Raw genomic sequence first — 14,409 nt, 5'->3', positions numbered from 1 at the left:
CACCCCGACCGCGCTCCAGTCTCTTGCAGGCCAGATTCCCCAAGTGGAGGAGGTGGGGCTGGCTGGCTTGGCGCCCCTTCCAGCTGCCACCGCTTTTGCCAGCGCTCACGATGCCAGCCGCACACCTGGTACCCGGCCCCGGGGAGCCGCCTGATCCTCTGCCTGTCTCGCTACGCGAAGCTAGCAGGCAATTTGGAGGGAGGGGGAGGGGAAGAGGGGAAAGGCAGGGGCTGCATATACTAGCCCTTTAGGCGCAGCCCTGACTCCCCTTCAACATCCGGGGCTCTCTCCTCCCCCACCCACAAATGCACAGACACACACACATACACACGCACACGCACACGCACACACTCACACACACACACGCACATGCACACACGCACGCACTCCGTCTGGGTCCGAGGAACTACTTCTGAGCGGAGACGGCGAAGCTCTCAGTTCCATTCACTACCCCAAACAGAGAAGGCGAAGGGCAAGAGAGAGGCAGAAAGAGGAAGGAGAGAAGGTGAGAAAAGGAGTGACAACTAAGCCTGGAGCCCGCTCAAAGGAGGAAAGCCCCGGGGTAGAGCCCTGGCCTGACCTCAGGAGCTCGGGTTTACTTGGAGAAAGCCATCCCAGAGAGACTGGAGACTTTTGCTGATGGGTGGGCGCATGAAGGCAGGGGGATGGACGGGATGACTTCCATCCTCTAGAGACTGCCCCTGGTGGCCACCTGGAGGCTTACCGCATCCCACAAACGCTGGGAGGGAGATAGCCTGGGTGCCCAGGTCTGTGCGCCAGACGCCCCACGTGACCTGCGGTCTCGGGTCAGCCCGACCAGCCCAACTTGGGCCGCACCCTCCAGCACAGGTACAGACCTGTGTATTCCCAGTCTCTCTCCCAGCCTGTTTCTCCATTTTCTGTCTCAGCCCGCCCACCCAGAGCAGGCAGCCAGCTCCATAGGTGTCTGTGCTCAGGCTCTGTGATCCCCGGCCTCGGGTCCGGCTCTGTCTGCGCTTCTCTCTGTCTCTGTCTGTCGCTGTCTCGGTCTCGGTCATACCTCAGCCTCAGTACGTAGCAACAGCTGACAGCTGGCGACACCGCGGGCAGAGAAGAGAAAGACTGGGTCGGGAGGGGGAGACAGCCGGGGCAGAGATTCAGACAGGGACAGTCAGGCGCTTGATAAGCAGAAAGAAGTGGAGGATAGGCTGAGACCGCCCGACAGGGAGGAGGTTAGATTCGAGGGAAGCTTTCCCAGACACCTGGGAGATCTGGTATGAGAAACAGCGCTTGAAGATCTGGGGGGGGGGGGGGTCTCTCCTGCACTGTCAGAAGTCGGGGGTCCAGGAAGCTGGAAACTGGGAGAACTGAGTAGCTCTGAGTCATGGATTAGTAATTTGGGGCTCTAGAGGTCTTTATGGAGTGGAATCTGGAGTCCCAGAGTTAATTATGCCCTGGGGTCCTGCAACCTGGGACGGGGCTCTTGGAAAGGAGAGGAAGCGGGAGATTGAGAAGGGCCCGCGTATAAGGAAGTAATGGGGCTGCTCTGGGACCGGCCCCGGGCTGGTGGGAGGGGGGCCTCAGGCGGCGGTGGCGGCTATGTCGCTGACGGGGATGGATGAGGGCCCGGTGGCTCATTCGGCCAGGAGATGAGAATCATTGATCACGGGCGGAAACCCCGTCACGTTTGTCAATAGGACTGACAAACGGTTCGAGCAGGGTCAGACACCCCCCCAATGCTGCCCCCGAGGACTAGGCCTATCCTCCTCCTCCAGACGTCTCCCTTCCCCCATCTAGTCCTTCAGCCTTCACCACCCCAATGCCCCTTACTCTATCTCAGCTCCACTCAACCAGCCACACACACCCCTTTAAAAGGCTTTGCCCACCCACCTCTCCCGGCGCCTCCGTTCATGTCCTGCTCCTTGCCCTAGATCCCATCCTAACCCTCCTGCTCCTCTGGCCCCAGTTCAGCTCCAGGCTCTCCGAGGACACTTCCAATCACTTCACGCTCCCCATCTTAAAGCTGGTTAATCTCAATCTGGACCCCTCCCTCCTAAAGTCCCTTGAACGACAGCCACCTCCCGGCTCCTTGCCCCGGCTCATCTAAGGTACCTGATGTGAGCCCTCAATGCCCGTCTTCTGTGTTTTCCTAAAACCTTCTCCCTCCCCTGCAATGAGACACAACTCCCTCAAGAAGCTCGGTTGACAGCCCCTTGCCAAGCACAAAAAGCCCCCGTCCTTCCTCAAGCCTACTGTTTCATATCCTCAAAATCAGTCCCATAACCCCAACTCTCGCATCTGGGCACTCTAGCCTTCACTCCTTCCTTCAAGAAAAGGAAATATTAAGAGGCGACAGCTCCTACCCTCGCTGCTAGGGCTCGAGACAGGGGGGCGTGGTCCTATGGGGAGGGGGCGTGGTCCTTCTCGAGTGGCCTTGGGGCGTGGTTTCCAGACAGAGGAGGGGTGAAAGTCACCTTCTCTCGTCACCCCCCCCTCCCCGCGTTCTGCGGGGAGGGGGAGGTGGGGTGTGGAGGGCGCGGCCCGGGATTGGTGGGACCCAGAGTCCCGCCCCCCCCCCGCCCGGGTGCCAGACTGAACTTTCTCCCCCCGCCCTCTCCACCCCCCTCTTCATTCTCCCCCCAATCTCTTTCCTTCTCTCTCCTGCGCTCAGTTCCCCAGGTCCATCGCTCAGCTCCTCTCCTCTTTTCCTCTCCTTCCCTGTCTTCCTTCTCCCCTAGTCCCCGGCGCCCACACCTGGGGACTATCCCCCTGTGGTGCCTGCCTACCTCTCCCCAACCCTTGCTCCCCACCCCTGAGCCCCGGGAAGATGCGGCTGTTCCCTGGATGGCTGGCCCTGCTCCTCAGTCCCTGGTTCCTGCGGAAGGTAGGGGGGGCGGGGGCTCTGGGAGTAGGGGGCGGGGAAAAGGGCTGGGGACCCAGGAGTCTGGGCCTCCAGGGCCCTGGGGGAATGCTAAGCGTCAGGGGGGTTGTCTCGGACTCCTGGGTCCGCGGGTTAGAACTGGTAGGGTCGAGGGGAGATTCTTCTGCGCCGCTCCGGTCCCCCTTACCCCCATCCCCCATCCCGGCGGGATCTAACTTTGCGCGGCATCTGGGAGCCTAGGGGAGTGGGGTAATGTGGATGGCGGGTTGACAAAAAGACCCCGGTACCCCTGGACCCGCGCTTTCTTTAGAACAAGTTTATGTAGGCGGGGGTAAGGGAGAGGGTCAGGCCCCAAGTGCTCCTCCAGAAAAGGGCGAAGGGAGCGAGTCAGACACAACTCGAATGTGTGAGAGACAACGGTGAGTGAGACAGAGACAGTATCTCCTATCCCTGTCTCCGTATCCTTCCAGTCGCTGTCCCTCTCTCTCCCTTCGGTTTCGCTGTCTCGCCTTGTCCATTTCTCCAATTCCTCTTTCATGCACATTTTATGTGTTGTATCACTGTGTGTATATATCCTTATCTGCACGCACACACACTCTAACACACACAATGTCATATACACAGAGCATCATATGCTTACAAGCTCACACACAATTTTACACCGGCACACCACCTCACAGGTTGACTGGAGAGATTCCCATTCCCGTTTCCCTGCCTTCCTGGGGGGAGGGGGGAGCAACATGTCCCCTGCCATTCAATTACAGAAACCTGACAGCTGTACCTTGCACCTTCTTGATGAAGCCCTTAGCCCCCCAGTGTGAGCACACGTGTGGGGTGTGTGCTGTGTGAGGGTGTCCTTGTGTGTGGAGTAAAAGTGCATTTTTGTGTTGGTGCACTTGTGTGTGTTTGTGAACAGAAGTGTTTCTTGACCAAGTCCCCAAGGCTTGTAGATGCAATGTGTAAATGTGTGTATGTGCTGGTGTGTGAATGTATGTGTTTGCACATACAATCCCTGCTAGGTGTGTTCATTTGAGTATTTCTGCACCAATGTTTATCTATGTATCTGTGTGTTCCTGTGTGTAAATGCATATGTGTGTGTCTGTAGCTGGTGATTTAAGGAACATTCTGAGTCTTCTCTGACCTGTCCCATTGCCACAGGGTTAGGGTTGGATTGGGAATGGAGCTGCTGCCCCCCCCCAGCTTCCTTTGCCCCCAATGTGGTCCTTTCCTTCTAATCAGTTTCAGCTGTTGATGGCCTCGTGTTGGAAAGAGGCAAGAAATATAAAGGGAGGAACCTTCCTTGGGGAAGACTGGAATTTCTCTTGGGGTGTTTAATCTATTTGTGAACAGAATCTGGGATGATCATGGGGGTAAGGGGAGCTCATCGCCCCCAATTCTTATACCCCTCTTATCCTAGTAGCTTTCCTTTCAGCCGACCCAGTACCAAGGACTAGGTCCATTAAGTATCCAAAATCCCAGGCATTCAAATTTCTGGCTCCCTCAGACTGTTTGACCTTGGTGGGGGGAAACTGAAAGGTGACTAGGGGTTAAGTTAAATTTCTAATGCTGCCACAGTCATCACTTTTTTTCTCTTTCCCTCCCCACCCCAATCACAGATTCCAGGAGGAAAAAAGGGGGCAGCTAAATAGAGGACAGAGACAGTGGGAGACTATCCCCACCACTCTCTTCAGGCTTCATCTTGCCAGGTCCCAGGTTCAGAGAATTAGGGAAGGGCTTTTGGGTTCCCTGGGACCCCACTAAAACCATAATTATCATAAGATTTGGGGATCATACCTCTGACAAACAAGCCCACCTTGCTGAAATTCAGGTTCAACAAGGAGTGATTCCTAACTAGAGCTTTGGATTCTCTGGTCCCAGAAGCTGATCAGCCTCCCACTTCTTTCCTGCCCTCCCCCTCCACCACCTCCAGCTCTTTTCTCCCTTAACCAAACTCCCCCAGCTGACCAAGCTGGTTTAATTTCCTTGCCCCCTGAAGGGAAATGAAACATCTGGCAGAGACTTGGGGAGAGTGAGTGAAAATGATTGTGTGTGCACTGCGCACGGTGAATCTGTATGTATCCATACATGTGAATGTATGTACCTATGGGACTGAAGATATGTGTCTGTGTCCAAATATATCTCTGTGTGTACCTGTGTATCTGTGTAATCTGGATCTGTGAGTATATCTATTTCTCTGTGTGTGTGTGTATGTGTACCTATGTCTTAAGTATGAGTCTGTGGTATGAGCTAGCTTGTGTTTAGAGTATATATGAGAATCTGGGTAGTTGCCAGATATGTGTCAGAGTGTGTATCCATGTCTAAATGCCCTTGGGTTGTTTTTTTAAGGAGGGAAGGAGGGGGTGAAGTATGGTTCATATATTGGAATAGCAGGGATGAACTGTCTGGGGAATATTCACCCCCTCAACACCCACAAAAACCATCCTATCAATCTGCCATCCTTGGCCTATTAAACCCCAACCTTCCTCCTTATCTTACTGCTCTTTTCTTCTTTCTCCTCTCCCCCTTATCTCCCGTCTAACCCAGCTTTCTTTTTTCCATCCATCTCATACACCTCCTTTATCTCTCTCTTATCTCTCTATTTCTCCTTATCCATCTTTCTCTTTTTGCTATCCATTTCTCTAACCACCTATCTTTGCAGTTACTGTCTCTCATGGTTTCCTCCTCCCCCTTCTATCTCTCTCAGAATCTGTTTTTCTTACTCTCTCGCTTTCTATTTATCTCTAAATATATTTAATGTCTCTGCCTAGGTTTTTTTCTGCCTTTTTCTCTCTCTGTATGTCTGCCTCTCTCAGTCTCTGAACGTCTCTTTCCTTCCCCATGCAAATGAAGCCGCTTCGGGAAGAAGCCCACCCGCCAGGAACTGGGGCGGGGCAGGATCAATACTAACTAATCACTAATCACTAATTACTAATTAGCTTCTGGCGCGGAGTAGAAGCTTTCTGGGACTCTCCACCCTGGGAGCAGACAGCAGGGAGTGGGAAAAAAGGTGCATTTGGGCAGAACCCAGGATCCAGCCTTAGGGAGATATGTCCCGATACTCCCTGGGCGCCGCCCCCCACTCCAACCGCCGAGCTTCCCGCTTTCTTCCACCCCTCACCGTCCCCTACTAATCTCTGGCTCGGCCACTTAGACACGCGTAGCCCGGCCTTGAGAAGGGAGCAGCGCACAGGGATTTGGGGTAATCTGGGGCCGCAGCTGGGGCCAGGTCGGCGGGGAGGGAAGCGAGATGGGCAACGGCTGGGTCCAGTGGTCGCCCTACGATCAGAGCTTCTGAGAACATCGCGGCTTCTAATCGGGAAGGAATGGAGGGGAACTGAAATAAGGAGGTGAGGGAGTCGGGAGAGAGCTGAATAACAAATAGAAATAATGAGGGACAGCAGAATAGAGGGAGCAGAGAGATACATCTAGATATAATGGGGACAGAAAAGAATTAGTAGCAGAAGAGCAGGCTAACGGAAGAAAAAGCGAGGGAAAAGAACGGGATAACGGGGATCAGAGGGGTGATAGCGAGGAATGGAGCGTGTTAAGAGGGTTTGGTTGTGGGGGAGAGTGTGATCAAGGGCTGTGGAAATTGATGAGTCTTTTCCCCTCTCCAGTCCCCTCCTTTCTCCCTCCCCCCAACACCTTCCTCCCCCACCCCCACCCCGCCTCGCCGGCCTCCGGCTCCTGCTTCGGGAAATTACATCCCTGCCCCCCGCCCCCCCTCAGTCCCGCGCCCCGGAGCCGGCGCCTTTATAGACACATTTATTGCAATAATAAAGTGAGGCGCGGGGCTGGGGGGGCAGGGGAGGGGGGGCGGACCGCTCCCGGGGGGCACCCGCTCCGAGAAGCAAGGAAATAAAATATAAAATAAAATCAAAATTCAGATAGCAGTGAGCCCTGCGCTGCGGCCCGGGAGTCGGGCTGGGGGGAAGGGAAAGGGGGGTAGACGCTAAGAGAGGACCTTTCAGCTCTGCAGCCCTGTGCCCTTCCTTTTCTCTCACCCCTACCCCAACCCCGAGCCTCTCCCAAGGTCACAAGGAGGCAAGAGTCATGACCTCTGGAAAGCCTTATAACCTTAAGCTTTCTATCTGCCCTTGCAAAATGGGCTAGCGATCTGTGACCACCGTCAATAACCACACCGATCTCTGCTCGGTTCTGGAGGCTAAGGGGAGAGGGCGCCCAGTATATGGGGATATAGGCTGGGCCGGACCGATAGATGGAGAGAGCAACAGGGAAACGAGTAACAGAGCCTTCTTCTTTGAAGCTTCTGGCAAAAGTAGAAACGCTGGGGTCCGACTCTTTTTTTTTTTTCTTACACCCACACAGTGATTCGTGATCCCCTCTCTTTCCTTCTGCAGCCCTGGCGTAGCCCACCTAACCTTCCCGGCCCACTCTATGTAATTAGAATGAGAATTCTCCTTCCGACCCCCTCCCCACTCCCAATAGCATATAACCCTATGACACTAACACCAGTTGTCCTGATTGTCTTGTCTTACTAGGGCCCTAGAGGATGGAGAACGAGGTGTATATGCTCATAGCTTGAGTCTCCTTCCTCCTGGTCCCTAAACCACTGCCCTAAGATACCAGAGCGACCAACTGTGGGATGGCTACTGTCCCAGTGCTTCTCAGCTGATCTCGCCTAGGGACAAGGTGGGGGCAGGAAGGGGGGGGATCCCTGCAATGCGGCTGGGGGGGTATTGAGTTCTCCAAAGGCCCTCACAACCACCTTTTCCCAAATAAGCCTACATCTTTTCCCTTTCCAGACTTAGCCCCTCGACTATGTACCCATTTACAAAGATCTGTGAAGGGTTTGGGGGCAAAAGCTAGAAAAGGGACCCCAGGATCCACTCATCTGCCCTTTTGGCTCCGATGGACAGCAAAATTAGAGTTCTTTCCCCACATTACCAAACTCCTCTCCCCATTCTCTTCACCCTCTTTTTGTAATGGAGGAAGATTAGTGGGAGAGGCATACGTGGTGGGGCTCCCCCCTCTGCAATGCCCTAGGTCCCCTCAAGCTTCTCTAATATCCCAGGCTTCAACATTCCTCTACTTTCCCAATTAATATGCTTTCCTAACGCTTTTCTGTAACCCCTTTCCCCCTTACACTCAACTGCTCACCTTCAGGGACTGAAGGAGGTGAAATGAAAAGCCCCCCCCTTTCTCCCTCCATCCAGTACTTCCTCAGTATACCGCTTCAGCTTGTGATACATCTCCCCCTCCCCACCCCCACGGCCCAAGGCTGTGAGATTCTGGTAAAGACAAGCTTCTCTTCCCTTTCCCTTTCCCTCTCCCCCCCAACCCTGTGCTGTCAACCACGCTCGACTCTCCCCTCTGCAAATGTCACCGTGCCCAATTAGCTTAATTAAACCGAAGCCTCGGTGAATGTTCGCCCCCCTCTGCCAGTCCCCCACTTGCCTCCCCCATTTAGACACTTCTGAACAAACTGCCCCATCCCCACTTCGACAAGCGAAAGGAGCCCTAGTCCTCATCAGGAAGCTAAGTAGGCCCAAAGGTATCAGCAGGATCTTCCGGGATCCAGACATACCTGGTTTTGTTTTCGTGGATCAAACTGTGACTCTCCCAGCCCCTAAGACAGGCGATGACATCAGTACAAGGAGAGACAGAGACCGAGGAACCAGAGACAGAAGGGGGAAAAAAAAAAAAAAGAGTTAACAAGAGTGTTGAGAGAGGTGGAGAACCGGGACAAAGTCAGAGAGAAATAGAGACGGAGACTGACCCAGAGGCTCGGAGAGTAAAAAAAAAAAAAGGGGGGGGGGAGGGAGAAATAGAGAAAGGAACTTAAAGACCGAGAAGAAAAAAATTTTTTATTTCATTGTATTCTCTGTTCTCGTTTCTCAGTTCCTTTTCCTCATAGATATACCCCTTTCTCTGCCCCGGTCACTATCCCTTCCCCCATCCAAGGTCGGTCGGGGCACGCGCGCGTACACACACACACACACACACACACACACACACACACACACACACACACACCACATATGCACACTTTCCTTTCATCTCTCCCAGACTCCTGCAGTGAATGGGAAGGGGGGGGAAAGGACCAAAGCCATGGGATTTGCAGGGATCAGAGAAGGCGAGACAGCAATTTGTCTGGGATCAGACGCCCGGGGTGGGGAAGGAAGGATGGACAAGCGACTCTCAGACACCCCCTCCCGGCTTCCCCCCAGTCCCTCCCCTATTTCAGTGGAGTGTGTCTCTGGGGAGTTGGCTTCTTCCTAGCTGGGCTCCCTCCCTCCCTCCCAGGGGTGGGAGACCTTAGGCCAGGACTTAGATGGGAGGTGCTAACAGGGAACGCTTGGAAACCTGAAAAGGGGCAGGAGGCAGGGGAGGGCACAGGTAAGGGCTCGGAGTGGGTGAGGGAAAACGTAGCTTCGAACGTCCCAGGAAAGAGACTGGCTCGGACCGCGGCGGGATCTTCGGCCGCCGCACCACCGCAGCCCGGATTTCTGGTGCACTGGGTGGGCAGCGGAGGCGGGCTGGGGATGAGGCGCTTGGTTTCTTCTCCGCGGGGCAAGAGCACGAGCACAGTTCGGGGCTAGCGCTTCTCTGCCGCTCTCTTCCTGGCCCAAAGGACTACACCGGCCTCGCTCGCCCCTTCTTCCCCGGCTCGTGGCTGGCTCTCCGCCCCGGCCTATCCCGGAGGCCAGAGGGCTCCCGGGCTTTCCCTGCACACGCCCCTCCGGCCTGAGAAGTCTAAGTGCCCCGGCTCCCCTCGCTCCCTCCCCAGCTGAGGCTGGTCCTTCCCCTCCCCTCGGCTCTCCTTCTCTCCCTCTTTTTCGTTACCCCGTTCGGGGCTTAGTCTCCGTCTCCTCGGCTCTCACCACCCCTCGCCCCCCTCACCTGGGCAGGGCTGGGGGATGGGAGGAGGGGGGGGCGATAAATATGTATGATGAGCAGGCGGCGGCGGCATTAATAACCCGGGATCGCAGCGCTGCGGGGACTGAGGCGGCGGCGGCGGCTAGACGGAGATTCCGGCTGCTCTGTGGCTCCCCACCCCCACTCTGAGGCTGGGGGCTCCGGCCCGCACCGGAGTGTGCACACACAGCGGCACACACACGGTTTGTACACACTCCCAGGACGCCCTGAGTGCGCGAGAGCCGTGTACACTCGGAGTGCCTGCACTTACGCCCTGTCCTCTCACGGAGGGAATACACGCTAGGATTCGCACCAGTGTAGACACGCACACTCAGACAGCACACGCATCGCCCCCCCGCTCCCCCAGCTTCCCAGCGTCTCCATATTTCTTCACTCTCCCTCTCCTCGCCTCCTCCATTCCCCGCGCCCCCCCTCCGCCTCCGCCCCCGGATAATTGATGGCCCGGGCTTGGCCCGGCCGCTCCCGCCTCTCGATCCATCTTGTACTCGCGCCAGCGCTGTCTCACCGGATCGGCCGCCACCTGAGACACGCAGAGACAGCGGGAGTAGAGAGGGAGGGGGCGCCAGCTGGGGAGCGGCCCAGGAGGGGTCCGCCGGCCCTTCTCCTTCCTCTTTCCTACAAGTCCCTTGGGGGCAGAGAGGTTTCCACGCTTGCCCACTCCAAGGCTGTGGGGATCTCATTTGGGGAACAGTTGGGATTGGGGTTCGGTCCTCGAAGTCTGACCGTTCTGCCACAGCCCCTCTCCAGGGCAACTTTCGGAGCTTCCCTCTCTTGCTCCGCAGCGCCCCCCTCGGACGGGGAAAAAAAGTACAGCGGCAGCTTGGGCAGGCGGGGAGGCAGCGCAAGGAGCGGAGGAAGAGACGGTTCAGCGCCGGCCTCTCCTTCCCGCTGCCACCCCCCGCCGGGGTCCGCACTGGCTCAGCCCCATCTGGCCGGCCCTGAGTTGCTGAGTCGCAGTTTCTCGCCTCAGTCCCCTGAGACGACCTCCGGATTTTGATAGATTGCTGCCCCCCTACCCTGATTAATGAGCAGACACGGGGGCCACAGATGGAGCAGGCCGCATTAGCGGCTCGCCTCGCCTCCCCCGCCTCCCTGTCCTTCCTGCCCTGTTTAACTTTCTCCCCACAAATCGAGAGCCTGACGCCCTCTGCCTTCTCCAAAAAGGGAAGAAGGGTAACGAGGACAGCTGGTTCAGGGATAGAGGGGACTGGGGGTGTCTTGTGGAGACCGAAAGAGCATAAACAGGGTTCAAAGAAAAAGCAAACAGAGGTGTGAGACAAATGGAAGATACTGTATCTTTGGCGCTTTCTCCGGGGTTCACAGAAAGAAGGGGCGTGAGTAGGGAAGGGGTTGCTGACCACCTTCCCAACCACTCCCTCTTCCTTCCTCTCCCTCTCTCTCCCTCCCTCCCCCCCTCCTCTCCCACTCCTCAGGCCTCCAGTGCACAACAGCCGGTGTCCCGGACCCCGCGTTACCTGGAGCTGCGTCCTGCTGGAGCTGGAGCAAGCTCCTCAGGCCGCCTCTTCCCGGCCCCGCGTTCCTCGGAAGGCTACGGCGCTGCCGACACCTGGAACTGGGCCTGGCCAACTAACTATACGGGGGCTGGGGCTGGAGCTGGGGGACCTGGAGGGGCTGGGGCAGGCTTAGCACCCCCAGCACAACGCACCAAGAGGAAGCCTTCAGTCAAAGCAGCCAGAGCGAAGAAGATCTTTGGTTGGGGGGACTTCTATTTCCGGGTGCACACCCTCAAGTTCTCTCTGCTAGTGACTGGCAAGATAGTGGACCACGTCAACGGCACTTTCAGCGTTTACTTCCGGCACAATTCCTCCAGCCTGGGCAACCTAAGCGTCAGTATAGTGCCACCATCAAAGCTTGTAGAGTTTGGAGGGGTCCTGCTCACCGGGCCGTCACCGCACCCTCTGCAGTCCACTCTGGCCCTGGAGGGAGCGGCCCTCCCTGGGCTAGGGTCTCCCCTGGGGGTGCCTTCGGGGGGATCACTAGGGATGCCGTCGGGGGGAACCCTGGGAGGTGCCCTCGGGGGAGCGCTGGCAGGTCCCCTGGGTGGAGCCCTGGGAGTCCCCGGGGCCAAGGAGTCTCGGGCCTTTAATTGCCACGTGGAGTATGAGAAGACAAACCGAGCCCGGAAGCACCGCCCTTGCCTGTACGACCCATCGCAAGTGTGCTTCACGGAGCACACTCAGAGCCAGGCCGCGTGGCTCTGCGCCAAACCCTTCAAAGTCATCTGCATCTTCGTCTCCTTCCTCAGCTTTGACTACAAACTGGTGCAGAAGGTGTGCCCGGACTACAACTTCCAGAGCGAGCACCCCTACTTCGGATAACGATTCCCCTGTTTCCCCAGCTCTACTGCCCTTTGCTTCCCTGAAACCGAATCCTCCCGCAAATGCGGGTATCGGAGAGCCCCTCATCCCAAATATATTCCCACATTTCCTCTGTCCCGGGATCTCATCAGAGGAGGACAACAGCTGGGCAGACAGGGAAGCCTGGGTGCCGACCAGAGTGAGGGAGGAGGGGCTTTCATTTGGAGGGAAGGGCAGTGGGAACTCCGCCCATCTCTCCTTGCCTATATATCTCCTCTCTTTTCCTTCACCCTCTTAAGATTTTTCCTTCCACCTCGGAAAAAGTGTTGCTGCCCAGGACTCCAGACACTTCACCTTAGCTCTGTCCTCTTCCAGTCCGTCTCCCTTCCCAGTAGACCCGAGTCCCTCCTTCCCAAACACCTTCACCTTCCCAAGAGGGAGGAGGAGAGAAGAAAAGGGGAGGTAGCTCAACGAGGGTTTCCCTTGCCAAAGCCAGTGCTGGTCAACAGCTCCTCCCCCAAATCTTCTAACCTAGCTCCCTATAAATCTAGTCCACTACCCCAAGATGTTTATACTCCAGTTCTCTTCCAGTAATTCCTGGCCACTTATAATGCCTGGCCTGCTCTTGTAATGTCTAGCCCCCACCTTTATTATGCCTGATCCCTTATGATACCCATTCACCTCTCTGTGAGCATCCAAGACCCTAGCTGGGGTAGGAGAAAAGTTAGAGCTGAAAGGATGGGGAGCTGCTAGTCCCCTGCTGACCTTCCTCAATTGACAGTGGTGTCCAGCCCTATCCTGCCTCTCCTTCTTGCTGCTTCGTATTTTTCTATGCCTCTCCCACCCCCAAGTCAGATGAAAAGGGAAGAAAATAAAATCAAATCCAATATGAATCTGTGTGAACCCTTTCCAGAGGTGGCTGGAGTTGAGGAAAAATGTGGTACCATGAGGACCTCCTTCTCCAATCTGGGAGTAACTGGAGAAACTGAAGTGGGGATGAAAGTGAAAAGAGAAAAGAGGAGGAGACGGAATTCAGTTTTGAGAAGGGAGGGACACTGGGAAGAGAGGGCAGAGATGCTCCTTGAGAAAAACGGAAGAGTGCCTCTAAAATCAGTGAGAATACACAGCTCCTTAAAGGACACATTGCAGAGGGGAGACACTGTCTATAGTAGGGAAAGGAGAAGAGACATAGGTATCAGTGAGACTAGGCATGAATGGGCCAAATGGGAACAAGAGGGAGGAAGGGGCTGGGTCTAGGAGGCAGAATGAAGACCTGGGTGATAAGATGAGGGGGAAAGCCTACTGGCTAAATTAGACATACAAGCGGGAAAGGGGGCGCAGCAGAGTGGGAAGGGAGGGGCTGGCAAGGTGTATGGCATCTGGAGCCATCGATCTTACTTTTACTTCCTTAATTTCATGGGGGCTGAGTTTGCAGACCGGCAGGGTAGGAGAAAGCAGGGAAGAAGAAGCTGTGGAGGAAATAGGGAATTGATGGAGGTTCCCAAAGTGGAAGTGGGCAGATTGGGGGGAGGTCCAAATGCTCCAGGTACTTTTTATATGACTGACTACATGCTGCCCCCACCCCTACTATGAGACTCCTGGCCACCACTCCCAACTGCCAGCCCCCAACCCCAGACTTCTCCCTCCTTCTGTAGCTGTAGCTAATTTTATCTGCCTCTAACCCCTGCCCAGGCGTTAATTGGCGGCAGCTTCATTAACAGCTCTCCAATGTACAAAGTCCCCTCTACCCTGGGGAACTCCAGCCAGAGGAGGCAGACAAGCTTAGACACAAAGTCCCCTTCTCTACAGCCTTCAACACCTAGGGATAGGTGGAGCTGGTGTGAGGATGAAGAAGGACTGTGTGTCCTAGGTTAGGGAAGCTGGACCCAGTCATTAAAGTGGGATGTAGGTGGATGACATTTAAAATAGGATTCTCATCTTGGTGAGGAAAGGACCTAATGCAGAAATTGTCTAGGAGAACAATATAAAGGAGGTATGCAGACCTGGGTTCCCTAGCTGGAGGGCTTTGAAGGTGAAGTGGAGGGAGAAGGAAAGGGGAGAAGGGTAAAAAAAAAATCTGTTTCTCTAAGGGCAGGGTTGGGTTGCATTGAGTGGGAGAGATAGACAGAGACCAGAGAGAGTCAGAGAGAGACTAAATCTGAGGATGATTATAAGGACTATTATTTCATCATCTTTTCTTGGAGATGTTAATACAGGTTGTTCTTGTGAACATTGCTTATAGGTTCTCAAAAGGCAAAGACCATTTCATATACTCAAGGCCTGCCTGTACATTTTTGCCTTCTGAGGAGTCAACCTGAAGTGACTGAGGAC

At 55.4% G+C, this 14,409-nt stretch overlaps 1 protein-coding gene across 1 annotated transcript; it reads left to right on the top strand.

The window, feature by feature from the left end:
- Positions 1 to 2,539: 2,539 nt before the first annotated feature.
- Positions 2,540 to 12,971, top strand: NXPH4 (neurexophilin 4). Its single transcript, XM_074269924.1, has 2 exons — positions 2,540 to 2,863; positions 11,194 to 12,971. Exons 1-2 carry the CDS (start codon positions 2,807 to 2,809, stop codon positions 12,097 to 12,099), a joined length of 963 nt encoding a protein of 320 aa, XP_074126025.1. The 5' UTR covers positions 2,540 to 2,806; the 3' UTR covers positions 12,100 to 12,971.
- The last annotated feature ends 1,438 nt before the right edge of the window (positions 12,972 to 14,409 follow it).

Source organism: Sminthopsis crassicaudata, chromosome 5 (genome assembly GCF_048593235.1).
Source record: "Sminthopsis crassicaudata isolate SCR6 chromosome 5, ASM4859323v1, whole genome shotgun sequence".
In the NCBI taxonomy this organism is placed as follows: domain Eukaryota; kingdom Metazoa; phylum Chordata; class Mammalia; order Dasyuromorphia; family Dasyuridae; genus Sminthopsis; species Sminthopsis crassicaudata.
Note: the sequence above shows the minus strand (reverse complement) of the source record. Positions and strands in the feature narration are given on the sequence as shown.